The following is a 13,054-nucleotide window of genomic DNA, read 5'->3' on the forward strand; positions in this document are numbered from 1 at the left end:
CTGGGTTAGATTTGTCCTGCTTTTTTATCTGGCGTTACCTGGTGTATTAATGAAATCTGGTGTCACCTGGTTTATTAACAGTAACTATGTTAACCAGCTATGGAGAGTATCTGGCAGTATATTAACTTTATCTCATATCACCTGATTTATTAACAGTAGGGGAGACGGTGGTGTCGTGGTAACATTACTGAACTAGTAATCCAGTGGCCCAGGCTAATGCAGCCCCATGGCAGCTGGTGCCATTTAAATTCAATTAATTAATAAAAATAGGGAATTCAAAGCTAGTCTCAGTAATGATGCCATGAAACTATCATCGATTGTTGTAAAAAGCCACCTGGGTTACGGAAATCTGCCGTTCTTACCTGGTCTGGCCTACATGTGACTGCAGAACCTCAGCAATGTGGTTGACTCTTAACTGCCCTCTGAAATGGCCTAACAAGGCACTCAGTTGTGACAAATGCTGGCCTTGCCAGCGATGCCCACATCCCATGAAAAGAATTTTAAAAAAATCTGGTGTTGTACAGATGCACAGTATTGGAGCCTCTTTACCTCATAGGAGCTTCTCAGGAACATTTGCAGCTGCTTGGACTGATCCAGGACCTTCCTGCGACGCTCACAGTTTTCCAGTAACTTCTGTTTTCTAAGAGATAAAACAAAGAAAAAGATAGATATTGCAGGATGTGAGTGCACTGAAAGTGTCAGCAGCCAGACGCCTAACCACTGATCAAAAGGGTTGTGAGAATGGAACGAGGAGAGGCCATTCAGACTGTCAGACACATTGCTATCACACTCCATCAGAGACTCTACCCAGCTCATTTAATCTCCAGAGGGGAGATTCTGGAGAATTCTTTCCTACACAAGAAACTGAGAAACAAATGAGAGGGATGGAATTGGACACGACCTATTGACATGGGGAAGGAATTATTTAGGAGAGTAGAGGTTATGGCAATGTACTCCAGTTGGCAGGATGTGACTAGTGGTGCCCCCAGGGATCTATACTGGTGCCTCAACTTTTCACTATATTTATAAATGGCTTGGATGAAGGAATAGAGAGTCGGATGTCTAAGTTTGCTGACAACACTCGGTTAGATGGCACAGTAAATAATGTAGATGGGAGCAGAAAGTTGCAAAGTGACATTGATAGGTCAAGTGTGTGGGCAAAACTATGGCAGATGGAGTTTAGTATGGGGAAGTGACAGGTCATCCACTTTTGGCTGAAGATAGATAGATCGGTGTATTTTCTAAATGGTGAGATTCTGGGAACATTTAGCATAGCAACATCATAACAACCTGCACAGGCATTCTTAATAGAATCTTTATATACAGTGCAAGTGCTGCATGATACCTCTGTAGAACTGCTTGGCACTTGAGGGTAATCTGTGCACAGTCCGAGTGCTTGTTCTGCTTCAGCTGCTGTGCGAACCTCTCCATCACATTCACCTTTTCCAGCTGAGCCTCCACCGCTTTCTCAAACTGTTGGTGTTTTTGCTGCAAGTTCTCCACGCTCAGCAGGGAATCCTGGATCAGGGCAGCAAAGATAACTCACAGCATTGTTCAAACAGATTATCAGAGCATTGAAGAAAATCAGGATCTCAGTTGAGGGCGCTGCTCTTTCACTTTCTGGCTCAGTTTCAATGACTTTCTCTGCAGGCTGGAGAGGGCTCCATGAAATCTTTGTTTCAATTTGATTCAGAGCAAACTTTGGCCCTTATGCCAAACTATCCCCATTGTGGTAATGAATCATCAAACCCACTCACTGACACAGGGTGACGGAACTGGTAAACTGAGATTGCACCTTTGGCAAGCAGTTGGGAGAGTGTAGCACATGCTTTACTCTGTGTCTAATCCGTGCTATACCTGCCCTGGGAGTGTGTGACGGGACAGTGTAGAGGGAGCTTTACTCTGTATCTAACCCATTTTTTTTTTTTATAAAGGTGACCTTTATACCCCAGGCCCCTTTTATATATATTTTTTATGTCGAGGGGGCCTTTATTCCTCAGGCCCCCTTTATATATTTTCTATGTCGAGGGGGCCTTTATTCCTCAGGCCCCCTTTATATATTTTTTATATGTCGAGGGGGCCTTTATTCCTCAGGCCCCCTTTATATACATACTTATATTTTTAAAATAACTTTATTAAAACCAGATAAATAAACAAAAACTCAAATTAAAATGCCATTCTCGGCGTCGACAATGCACTCCAGTCCCTGCGGTGCCCACCGGTCGCGGAAGGCCTCAAGCGTACCGGCGGACACCGCATGCTCCTTTTCCAGGGACACCCGGGCGCGAATGTAACCGCGGAAGAGGGGCAGGCAATCGGGGAGGACGGACCCCCTGACAGCCCGCAACCTGGACCTGTGAATTGCCACCTTGGCCAGGCCCAGGAGCAGACCGACGAGGAGATCCTCCTCCCGGCCCAAGCCCCTCTGCACCGGGTGCCCAAAGATCAGGAGCGTGGGACTGAAGTGCAGCCAGAATTTGAGGAGCAGCCCCTTCAGATACTCAAATAGGGGCTGCAACCTCGCACACTCCGTATAAATGTGGAACACGGACTCGTCCAGGCCGCAGAATGTATCTAACCCATGCTATACCTGCCCTGAGAGTGTGTGATGGGACAGTGTAGAGGGAGCTTTACTCTGTATCTAATCCATGCTGTACCTGCCCTGGGAGTGTGTGATGGGACAGTGTAGAGGGAGCTTTACTCTGTATCTAATCCGTGCTGTACCTGCCCTGGGAGTGTGTGATGGGACAGTCTAGAGGGAGCTTTACTCTGTATCTAATCCGTGCTATACCTGCCCTGGGAGTGTGTGATGGGACAGTGTAGAGGGAGCTTTACTCTGTATCTAATCCGTGCTGTACCTGCCCTGGGAGTGTGTGATGGGACAGTCTAGAGGGAGCTTTACTCTGTATCTAACCCTGTTTTTTTTTTTAAAAAAAGGTGGTCTTTATACCCCAGGCCCCTTTTATATCTTTTATGTTGAAGGGGCCTTCATTCCTCAGGCCCCCTTTATATACATATTTTTAAAATAACTTTATTATTAAAAAACAGATAAATAAACAAAAAAACTCAAATTAAAATGCCACTCTTGGTGTCGACAGTGCACTCCAGTCCCTGTGGTGCCCATCGGTTGCGGAAGGCCTCGAGCGTACCAGCAGACACCGCATGCTCCTTCTCGTATCTAACCCATTTTTTTTTCTTTTCTTCTTTCTACCCCTCATTTCCTTGAGGGGACAGTGTAGCGGGAACTTTACTCTGTATCTAACCCCGTGCTGTACCTGTCCTGAGAGTGTGTGACGGGACAGTGTAGAGGGAGCTTTACTCTGTATCTAACCCATACTGTACCTGCCCTGGGAGTGTGTGATGGGACAGTGTAGCGGGAACTTTACTCTGTATCTAACCCCGTGCTGTACCTGTCCTGAGAGTGTGTGATGGGACAGTGTAGAGGGAGCTTTACTCTGTATCTAACCCATACTGTACCTGCCCTGGGAGTGTGTGATGGGACAGTGTAGAGGGAGCTTTACTCTGTATCTAATCCGTGCTATACCTGCCCTGGGAGTGTGTGATGGGACAGTGTAGAGGGAGCTTTACTCTGTATCTAACCACTGCTGTACCTGTCCTGGAAGTGTTTGATGGAACAGTGTAGAGGGAGCTTTACTCTGTATCTAACCACTGCTGTACCTGTCCTGGAAGTGTTTGATGGAACAGTGTAGAGGGAGCTTTACTCTGTATCTAACCACTGCTGTACCTGTCCTGGAAGTGTTTGATGAGATAGTGGGTGCTTGAACTGGAAATGATGCATTCCCCAGGACTAACATCAACGATCTTGATGAGCACAAACTTCTAAGGAACAAGGAACATACTGCAGCCGGTCTGTTTCTCTACATAAAGTTGCCTTTCCTTTACTATGTGTAGGGATCTGATCACCATCCCTTGTCCAATCCCATGGAGTTGGTATTTGTTGGGGAGAAACCTACCCCTTGGTCCTCATTGGCCAGGAATGCCTCCTTGCTGCTCAGCCAGCTCTCGCTCTGCTCCACGTAGCCATAGAATATCTACAACACACAAAGGTTTCACCGCATCATGAACGATCCAGGAACACAGGAGCATGATCAAAGCTGTTAGACAGCAGCTCACGCGCACTATTTATATTTTGAAATCATTCTCATGCCCTGCCCATCCCCAAGTCACACTGTACCACATATCATCAGAGTCTCCTGACGAGACCAGACACTTTACTCACCCCCAGGAAGCCAGCGTGTTGTGCTGAACAGAGGAGGTTGCACCACTGGCCATATTTGACACCAGCACCACCTCCGCCACCCCCCTAACAACCCCCACACATACACAGTGGAGACTGGGAACAAACTGTGTCCAGAACTGGCCGTGAAGCCACATCCAGACAATCAGCAGCTCAGCTGATCCAACATATCAATTGAAATGTAAGCAAACCGCACCAGCAGCAGACATTTTGTGACGGCTGATCACATTGCAGTGTGAGGCGATTTAGTACACTGTGTTATACACCATGCAGTAACAGTTGCCCCTAATTCTTAGTAGATAATTGAGCAATGTGCTGTTAAAAGTAAACTGTCACCAACTGTTTGACAGGGTATCCTCCCCTCGCCGCCTGTACCTGCAGATCAATGGCCTCTGCCAGCCTGGTGCTACGGTCCTGCCAGGCCTCATTCAGAATGGTCCAGGTCTCTTCCACCTTGGAAAGGGACTGCCTGATGTCCGGTGATGCATAGTGTCCTGCGGTCACTAGTTCAACAGCAACATTCCTGACAGCATCGAAACGCTCCCCTCTGGCCTGGATCTCAGTCTAAGAAGTAAACAGAAACAGACACACACACACATATGCCCACACTCACAGACACACACACACACAGGCCCAGAGAGAGAGAGACGGAGAGACACACATCCAGAGTGACACAGACAAAGCCCCACAATGAGAAATATACAGATGCCCACACACAGATGTCCACACAGAGACACGTACACACACAGACAAATCCCACACACAAAGACATACACACAAACACAAAGTCAGTAATTCTTCAGTGCATCATTCTGAATATTTTTTAAGGATTTCAGCTCCTCTTCCACTCCCTTCCGTAACATCCCATGAACACAGAAGGTCCAGGTTATAACAATTTAGGATGGGGACACAACTCACACATCAGTTCTAACTAAATGGAAATTCAGGCTCCCTCACTGGCTCAGTTGCATCCTTTAATACATTGCATCGTCTTTGAGTCAAAGCTTCACTACTATTTAATCTCCGTTAATCTATCATCAAAGCTCATCCCCTTTACATGTGGGATCATTCTTATTGTGCTTCTCTGCAACTAATAGACAGCTTGAAATTGGGTCACAAGAACGGTACAAGTGAGGTATGACCAGTGTAGTATCGAGCTTCCACACATTCTCTATGGATTCCCACCTCTGTTTCTGGCTAGGTATCCCAACACTCTTTGCTTCTCCACAATGTCTTGACATCAACAGTAACTGAGTCTCCTGTCACTCACAAGGTTTTTCACAGTCTTCCTGCATCGACTCTTCCCCTTCACTGCAAACCCATATTTACTGGGACAAAAACAGAAAATGCTGAAAAAAATTTCAGCATTTTCTGTTTTTATTTCAGGTTTCCAACATCCACAGTATTTTGCTTTTCTGTACTTGTTGGGATTTGATGGGTAGTTTTCAGGAGTGGTTTCAAGAAGCAACATACACAGGGTGATAGAATCAGTAGCTAATAAATTAGATGTTGATCTGAAAGGATCTAAACCAAGTAGTCCTGAGCTGCAGCTGTCAGCATGTTGTTAGATCCCATCATAATACATTGACATAGTTTGATCAGCTCCCAGGGTTGTGTCCTTGCCTTTCTCTCTTGGTGCTCCTCTATCATGCTCTCTGCCTCTTGCTTACTCTTGGGCAGGCTCCCTTCTCCCATCAATGCTTTCATCCACTGTGCCCAGTCCATCAGCTCCCGAACAGTCCTGTTGAACTTCTGCAGCTGGTACGAGGCTTCCAGCTTCTCCTTTCTGCAGAAATTAGAAATCAGCTGAAGGTAAAGTCAATGACTAATGCAAGAAATAATATAAAACTCACAACCTACCAACCTGAAAACACAATGCTTCAAACCTTATGCACATGCTGCCTAAGCCTGAGACTAACAAACAGTGGCTAGACTGAGACGGTGGCTAGACTGAGACTGTAACTGACTGTGAAACTACAGCTGTAACTGAATTGGCAATTAAGAAGGCAACCTTTTAGTATTTGTGCTCTATCCCTCTGACCGTACATCCCAAGATCCTGTTTGCTTTCCTTACTGCTGCTGCACACAAGGCTCCTGATTTCGCTGAGCTCTCCACCAATACTTCCAGACCCCTCTCCTGAATTTTGTCCAAGAGTCTGGAACCAGTTTATATTCCCACCATTTATTTCCATTCCCTTCTCCCATTGTGTTGTACGTTCCCACATTAAATACCATTTGTCACCACACCCACCTTCTCATACCATCCACATCCCTTAGTATTTGGCTGCCTGCTCCCTATTATTTGACTGCATTCCCCAGTTTGCTGCCAACTGTAAACTCTGTTAACTCTGTTTCTGCTGCAGCTGCAAATTAATTCACACTGACCAGCACTGCTCCCTGGGACACCCCCTGAAGAAGCCCTGGCGAAGCGACCCCAGCTCCATTCACAGCCCCCTTTAACTTTCCCTAACTTGGCCCACGTTCAATACTCTCAGAAGATTACCTCTTGTGCCCTGCCTTCCTACCTTTGGAATGAGAAAGGATCTAAAGCCTTGCACTACCGCCTCTCTCAGGATACCTTTAATACTTTATCCACTGTCGGCGCGCTAGGCTCACTGGCCTGCGCTTTCCTACATTTCCTTTCGTGTGTCAGCTGTGGTTTAGTGGTAATGCACGCAACCCTGAGTCAGAACATTTTGGGTTCAAGTCCAAGTCCAGATAATCTAGGCTAACAGTCCAGTGCAGCAGTGACTGAGTGTTGTTCTGTCAGAGGTGCTGTTTTTAAAATGAGACATTAAACCGAGGTCATGCTACCCTCTCAGGTGGGTGCAAAAGATCCCATGGCACTATGTCGAAGAGCAGGGCTGTTTTCCCTGGTGTCCTGGCCAATATTTATCCCTCAATCAACATCACAAGAACAAATTATCTGGTAATTTATCTCATTGCTGTATGTGGGAATGTGCTGTGTGCAAATTGGGTGCCGTGTTCCCTACATTACAACAGTGACTACACTTCAGAAGAACTTCATTGGCTGTGAAGCCTTGGTGATGTCTTGAGATTGTGAAAGGCGCTACAGAAATGCAAGTTCTTTCTTTCTTGTGTCCCTCCTGATTGTGCGCCCTGGGGGATTTACTCACCGCAGTTTGGCTTCTTTCTGCAGCCGAAGCCAGTTCTCCTGCATCTCTCCCTGCTTCATGCTGAGCTTATCGTTTATCGGGGACTGGGACTTGCACAGTTGCCTGGCATCAGCTTCCAACGCCTGTTCCAGATACACAACCTCACAATATAAATGCTTGTACAATTCCAACAACAACAACTTATATTTATATATCACCTTTGGCTAGCTAACAGGAAACAGAGTAGGCATAAATGGGTCATTTTCTGGTCGGCAAGATGTAACAAGTGGTGTGCCACAGGGGTCAGTACTGGGGCTTCAACTTTTTACAATTTATATAAATGACTTGGATGAAGGGACCGAAGGTATGGTTGCTAAATTTGCTGATGACACAAAGATAGGTAGGAAACTAACTTGTGAAGAGGACTTAAGGGGACTACAAAGGGATATAGATAGGTTAAGTGAATGGGCAAAGACCTGGCAAATGGAGTATAATGTGAGAAAGTGGGAAATTGTCCATTTTGGCAGGAAGAATAAAAAAGCATATTATCTAAATGGTGAGAGATTGCAGAGCTCTGAGATGCAGATGGATCTGGGTATCCTAGTGTATGAATTACAAAAGGTTAGTATGCAGGTACAGCACGTAATTAGGAAAGCTAATAGAATGTTATTGTTTATCGCGAGGGGAATTGAATTAAAAAGAAAGTCGGTTATGCTTCAGCTGTACAGGGCATTGGTGAGACCACATCTGGAGTGTTGTGTACAGTATTGGTCTCCTTATTTAAGGAAGGATGTAAATGCATTGGAGGCAGTACAGAGAAGGTTTACTGGACTAATACCTGGAATGGGCGGGCTGTCCTACGAGGAAAGATTGGACAGGCTTGGCTTGTATCCGCTGGAATTTAGAGAGTAAGAGGCGACTTGATTGAAACATATAAGTTCCTGAGGGGTCTTGACAGAGTGGATGTGGAAAGGATGTTTCCCCTTGTGGGAGAATCTAGAGCTCGGGGCCACTGTTTAAAAATAAGGGGCTGCCCATTTAAGACAGAGATCAGGAGAATTTTTTTCTCTCAGAGGGTCGTGAGTCTTTGGAATTCTCTCTTGAAAAGGCAGTGGAAGCAGAGCCTTTGAATATTTTTAAGGTAGAGGTAGATAGATTCTTGATAAGCAAGGGGGGTGGAAGGTTATCGGGGGTAAGTGGAAACGTGGAGTAATCTGTTCAGCCATGAATTTATTGAATGGCGGAGCAGGCTCGAAGGGCCGAGTGGCCTACTCCTGCTCCTAATTCATATGTATCTTTAACGTAGTAAAGTGTTCAAGGTGCTTCACTGGAGCGATATCAAACAAAATGTGGCACTGAGATACAAAATATTAGGACAGGTGACCAAAAGCTTGGCCAAAGAAGTAGTTTTTAAGGAGCATCTTATAGGAGGAGAGTGAGGAAGAGAGGTTTAGAAAGAGAATTCCAGAATTTAGGACTGGGTCAGCTGAAGGCACAGCCACCAATGAAGGAGCAATTAAAATCGGGATGCACAAGAGGTCAGAATTGGAAGAATGCAGAGATCCTGGAGGGTTGCAGGGCTGAAGGAAGTTACAGAGATGGAGAGGGAGAGGCCATGAAGGGATTTGAGAGTTTTAAAATCAAGTCATTGCTTAACCAGGAGCCAATGTAGGTCAGTGAGCACAGGGGTGATAGGTGAAAGGGACCTGATGCAGATGCGGGCAGCGGAGTTTTGGATGACCTCAAGTTTATGGAAGTTAGAAGGTAGCCGGACAGGAGTGCGCTGGAATAGTCAAGCCTGGAGATAACAAAGGCATGAGTGAGGGTTTCAGCAGCAGATGAGCTGAGACAGAGTTGGAGACAGGCGATGTTACGGAGGTGGAAATAAGCGGTCTTAGTGACAGTGCGGATGTATGGTTGGAAGTTCATCTCGGGCACAAATATGACACCAAAGTTGCGGAAAGAATGGTTCAGCCTCAGACAGTTGCCAGGAAGAGGGATGGGGTTGGTGGCTAGGGAATGCAGTTTGTAGCAAGGACTAAACACAATGGCTTCCCAATATTTAGTTGGAGGACATTTCTGCTCATCCATTACTGGATGTCAGACAAGCAGGCTGACAATTTAGAAAAAGGGGAAGGGTCAAGAGAGGTATTGGTGAGGTAGAGCTGGGTGTCATTAACATACATGTGAAAACTGACATGCTTTTGGATGATTTCACTGAGGGGTAGGGTGTAGGTGAGAAATAGGAGGAGACCAAGGATAGATCCTTGGGGGACACCAGAGGGAGTGGGAACAGAAACCATTGCAAGTGATCATTGGCTATGATTAGACAACAAAGAATGGAACCAGGTGAGAGCAGTCCCACCCAGCTGGACAACAGTGAAGAGGTGTTGGAGGAGGATGGTGTGGTCAACCGTGTCAAACGCTATAGACATGTCAAGAAGGACGAGGAGGGAATGTTAACTTTTGTCACAGTCACATAGGATGCCATTTCTGACTTTGATAAGAGCTGTTTTGGTATTGTGACAGGGGTACAAAGCTGATTGGAGGGATTCAAACATGGAATTCTGGGGAAAATGGCCATGAATTAGAGAGGCATTCAAGGAATTTGGAGAGGAAAGGGAGGTTGGAGAAGTTGGAGGGGTCAAGGACAATGTTCCCTTTAAGGTGCATGTGTGCATGGATGTGTTGCGCACCGGAAGGTAGCGTGGCTGCCAGGTTTCACACAGGCTGCCCCATTTTTTAAAGGTACTGCATATTGAAATGAAGAGACTACGCACATCAAAAACAATTAGAGCAAACATTGGTCGAGGGCTGATTTCTTTTGAGGAGTGATGATGGCAGATTTACAGGAGAGAGGAACAACTCCTGAAAAGAAAGAACCGTTACCCATATCTGCTAACATAGGAACCAGCAAGTGAAGGTAGCTGGTCAGCAGTTTGGTGCGAACAGGGCTGTGAGAGCAGGAGGTGGGTCTCATGGATCAGATGAGTTCAGAGAGGGCATGAGGGGAGATAGGAGAGAGACTAGAGAAAGATGCTAGGGCAGGGCGAGGGGCAGGAGGGAAACTTAGAGGAAGTTGGGCCCAGTGAAGTAGAGGAAGGGAGGGGCACACCAGAGGCAGCTGATCAGATGGTCAGGATCTTTCTGACAAAGCTCCTCACCTTTGTTTTTGGAGGGGAGGGTGGAAGAGACAGGGAAGAGGGGTTTAAGAAAATGGTTTGCAGTAGAGAAAAAAAGCTAAAGGTTATCTTTGCATTCCAGGATGATACTGGAATAGTAAGCAGTTTTAGCAGATGAGAGCAGGACCCGAGAGTGTTTTATGTGGTCTAGCCAGATCTGGCAGTGGATGGCTAAACCAGTTGTTCGCCATATCCTTTCAAGTCTGCGTCTGTGGACTTAAGGGAGCAGAGATGTGGGTCGTACCAAGGGAATGACCAGAGTAAGTGAGACAGTAATGGTTTTAATGGTGACCAGGGCATTAAAGATGGAGGTGAGGGTGTGGCTGAGCAGATTGGTAGCTGCAGAAATGTCATGGCGAATGGAGGGCTAAAGGATAGACAGTTGGGGTCTGATGGCGGGGTCTGTGCTTCACAGTGTAGGACAGGGCAGAGTGTGTGAACATGGGGCAGTTGCCCCGATTCTGTGCTTGGCCAGCTCAGTATCTCAGCTGTTCCCATTGTGCTGATGCAGAGACCAAGGGAGGAGGGGCCAGAAGGAAAATCAAAAGAAAGTGCCCCCTCCCTCCCCATATCTTGTACATCCCTTAATGAACTGTTGAGCAGAACTGGTGGAGGTCCGGAGGCGGCTCTCCTGTTTCTCGGCCAGGGATGGTCAGCAAAAGGGGCAGCCTAAGAAAAGAGGATGGGTGGAGAATAGAGCAGAAACTTTATGTTACAAACACTGTGGCCTTCTGCCATTGAAGGGGGATCTTTCCAACTTTGCCATTCTGGCAGGGAATCTTAGCCATTGGAAGCACACACCAATCTGGGCCCAACCTATCATTTTCAATCTGTGCTTCCAGTAACTGAGGCTCCCTTCCACAAGTACAAGTATCAGCCGTGGCTCAGTGGTAACATTCTTGCCTCTGAGTCAGAAAGTTGTGTTCAAGTTGCACTCCTGGGACTTGAGCATATAATCTAGGCTGACACTCTATTGCAGTACTGAGGGAGTGCTGCACTGTCAGAGGTGCCATCCCTCAGATGAGACATTGAACCAAAGCCCCGTCTGCCCTCTCAAGGTAAAAAGTCCCAGGGTGTTACTTGAAGAGCAGGGGATCCCTCTCCGATGTCCAGGCCATGACCAACACCTCAAACAGATAGTCTGGTCATTATCATATTGCTTGAGTGGGAGATTGCCGTGCACAAAAATTTACAGCCACATGTCTTACATTGCAATAGTGACTACACTTCAAAAGTAAAGCACTTTGGAACATCCTGAGGTTGTGAAAGGCGCTATAGAAATGCAAGTTCTTTTTTTTCAGAGTCGGACAGTTACATCAGGCCAGGACAACACTGGAGTCAGCTGAGATGCTGCCATCTCCACCAACTCGAGACTTGAGCATGCAGAATGGCCACATGGACAAGGTGCCAGGGGTGACCACGGAACCCACATCCCAGCCGTAGGAGAGGAGGGAGAAGCATGGCGTAAAAAAAAGGGTATTATGGGCATTGCTGGTTGGAATCCAGGTCACCTGTGCTGTCACTGCAGCTCCATGTGAAGCACTCACCTCTGCCTTGTCCTGGATTACTGTGATTTCCAATTCAGTTTCTTTATGTCTCCTCATCAGTTTTTCCACATTTTCCACATCCCGGCCACAGTCCAGACCTTGCATCAACAAGCTCTATCAACAGAAATAGGCAGTTAGTGGGACTGCTCCACTCAAGCCACAGAGATGACCCTTTGGAACCAGGCACATCCAAGTGGGCCCAGGGAAACCAGCTTACACGCAAACCAGAACATGTCAAATAACAAACCATGCGGCATGTCCTACAAATATTAGGAAGCACAGACAGAGGAACGGGCCTTCAGCTCTTCAATCCCTCTCCTGCCACATTTCTCCCTGCTCCCATAGGTAAATAGAACCCAGAACAAGTAGGAAGTGTTACACCCTGCAGTGTACACTCCTGACCACACTGCCTTGTGATATCTCATGGTGCAGTGGCTCAGGGACCAGTAAGTTCCCAAACCATTTCATCGTCACTCACTGAGCTGATCCTCAGAGTTTCTTTACATGCGAGAAGAATCCCCGACAGGGAATTGATTACTGAAGGATAACCTGCCCATGAGCCTCGCCTCACTTGGCAGGTTAACAATCAGGGTCACAGTGCCAGGCTGGGTTCCTTCCTCATGCGGTATTGGCAGGGACTGGGGCACAGCCCAGTTACACAGCTCTCACCTTTTCACCCATTCTTTCTTTAAGTTCATCCATTTCTCTGATTAAGGCATGAACCTCCAAAGCTGCCGCCAGTTTCTTCTTGTACTTATTCAAATTTCCCTGGAAACTGTTCCACCTGAAATGCGAGACAGCACACAGTAAGTGGGGGAGTGGATGCTGCAATGAGCAGGCAGACGGACGATACGGTGAGCACTGGGACCAAAATATAGTAAACATTTCCCAAAATAACAATTATCGAGGCAGAATTAATGGGGGTGAAATAGATCTTCTGAAAACGAACAA

General features: G+C 46.6%; 1 protein-coding gene across 2 annotated transcripts in view; it reads right to left on the reverse strand.

Moving 5' to 3' along the window:
- Positions 1–13,054, reverse strand: part of sptbn5 (spectrin, beta, non-erythrocytic 5) — a 321,773-nt gene that overhangs the window by 91,201 nt on the left and 217,518 nt on the right. For both annotated transcript variants that reach the window (XM_068039706.1, XM_068039705.1), the window contains exons 41-48: positions 12,773–12,887; positions 12,104–12,217; positions 7,396–7,517; positions 5,882–6,044; positions 4,634–4,822; positions 3,975–4,052; positions 1,346–1,518; positions 550–640 (exon numbers count right to left, since the gene is read on the reverse strand). In XM_068039706.1, coding sequence (XP_067895807.1) covers positions 550–640; positions 1,346–1,518; positions 3,975–4,052; positions 4,634–4,822; positions 5,882–6,044; positions 7,396–7,517; positions 12,104–12,217; positions 12,773–12,887 — 1,045 coding nt within the window. The remainder of the gene's footprint in view (positions 1–549; positions 641–1,345; positions 1,519–3,974; positions 4,053–4,633; positions 4,823–5,881; positions 6,045–7,395; positions 7,518–12,103; positions 12,218–12,772; positions 12,888–13,054) is intronic.

Source organism: Heterodontus francisci, chromosome 9, assembly GCF_036365525.1.
Source record: "Heterodontus francisci isolate sHetFra1 chromosome 9, sHetFra1.hap1, whole genome shotgun sequence".
NCBI lineage: Eukaryota > Metazoa > Chordata > Chondrichthyes > Heterodontiformes > Heterodontidae > Heterodontus > Heterodontus francisci.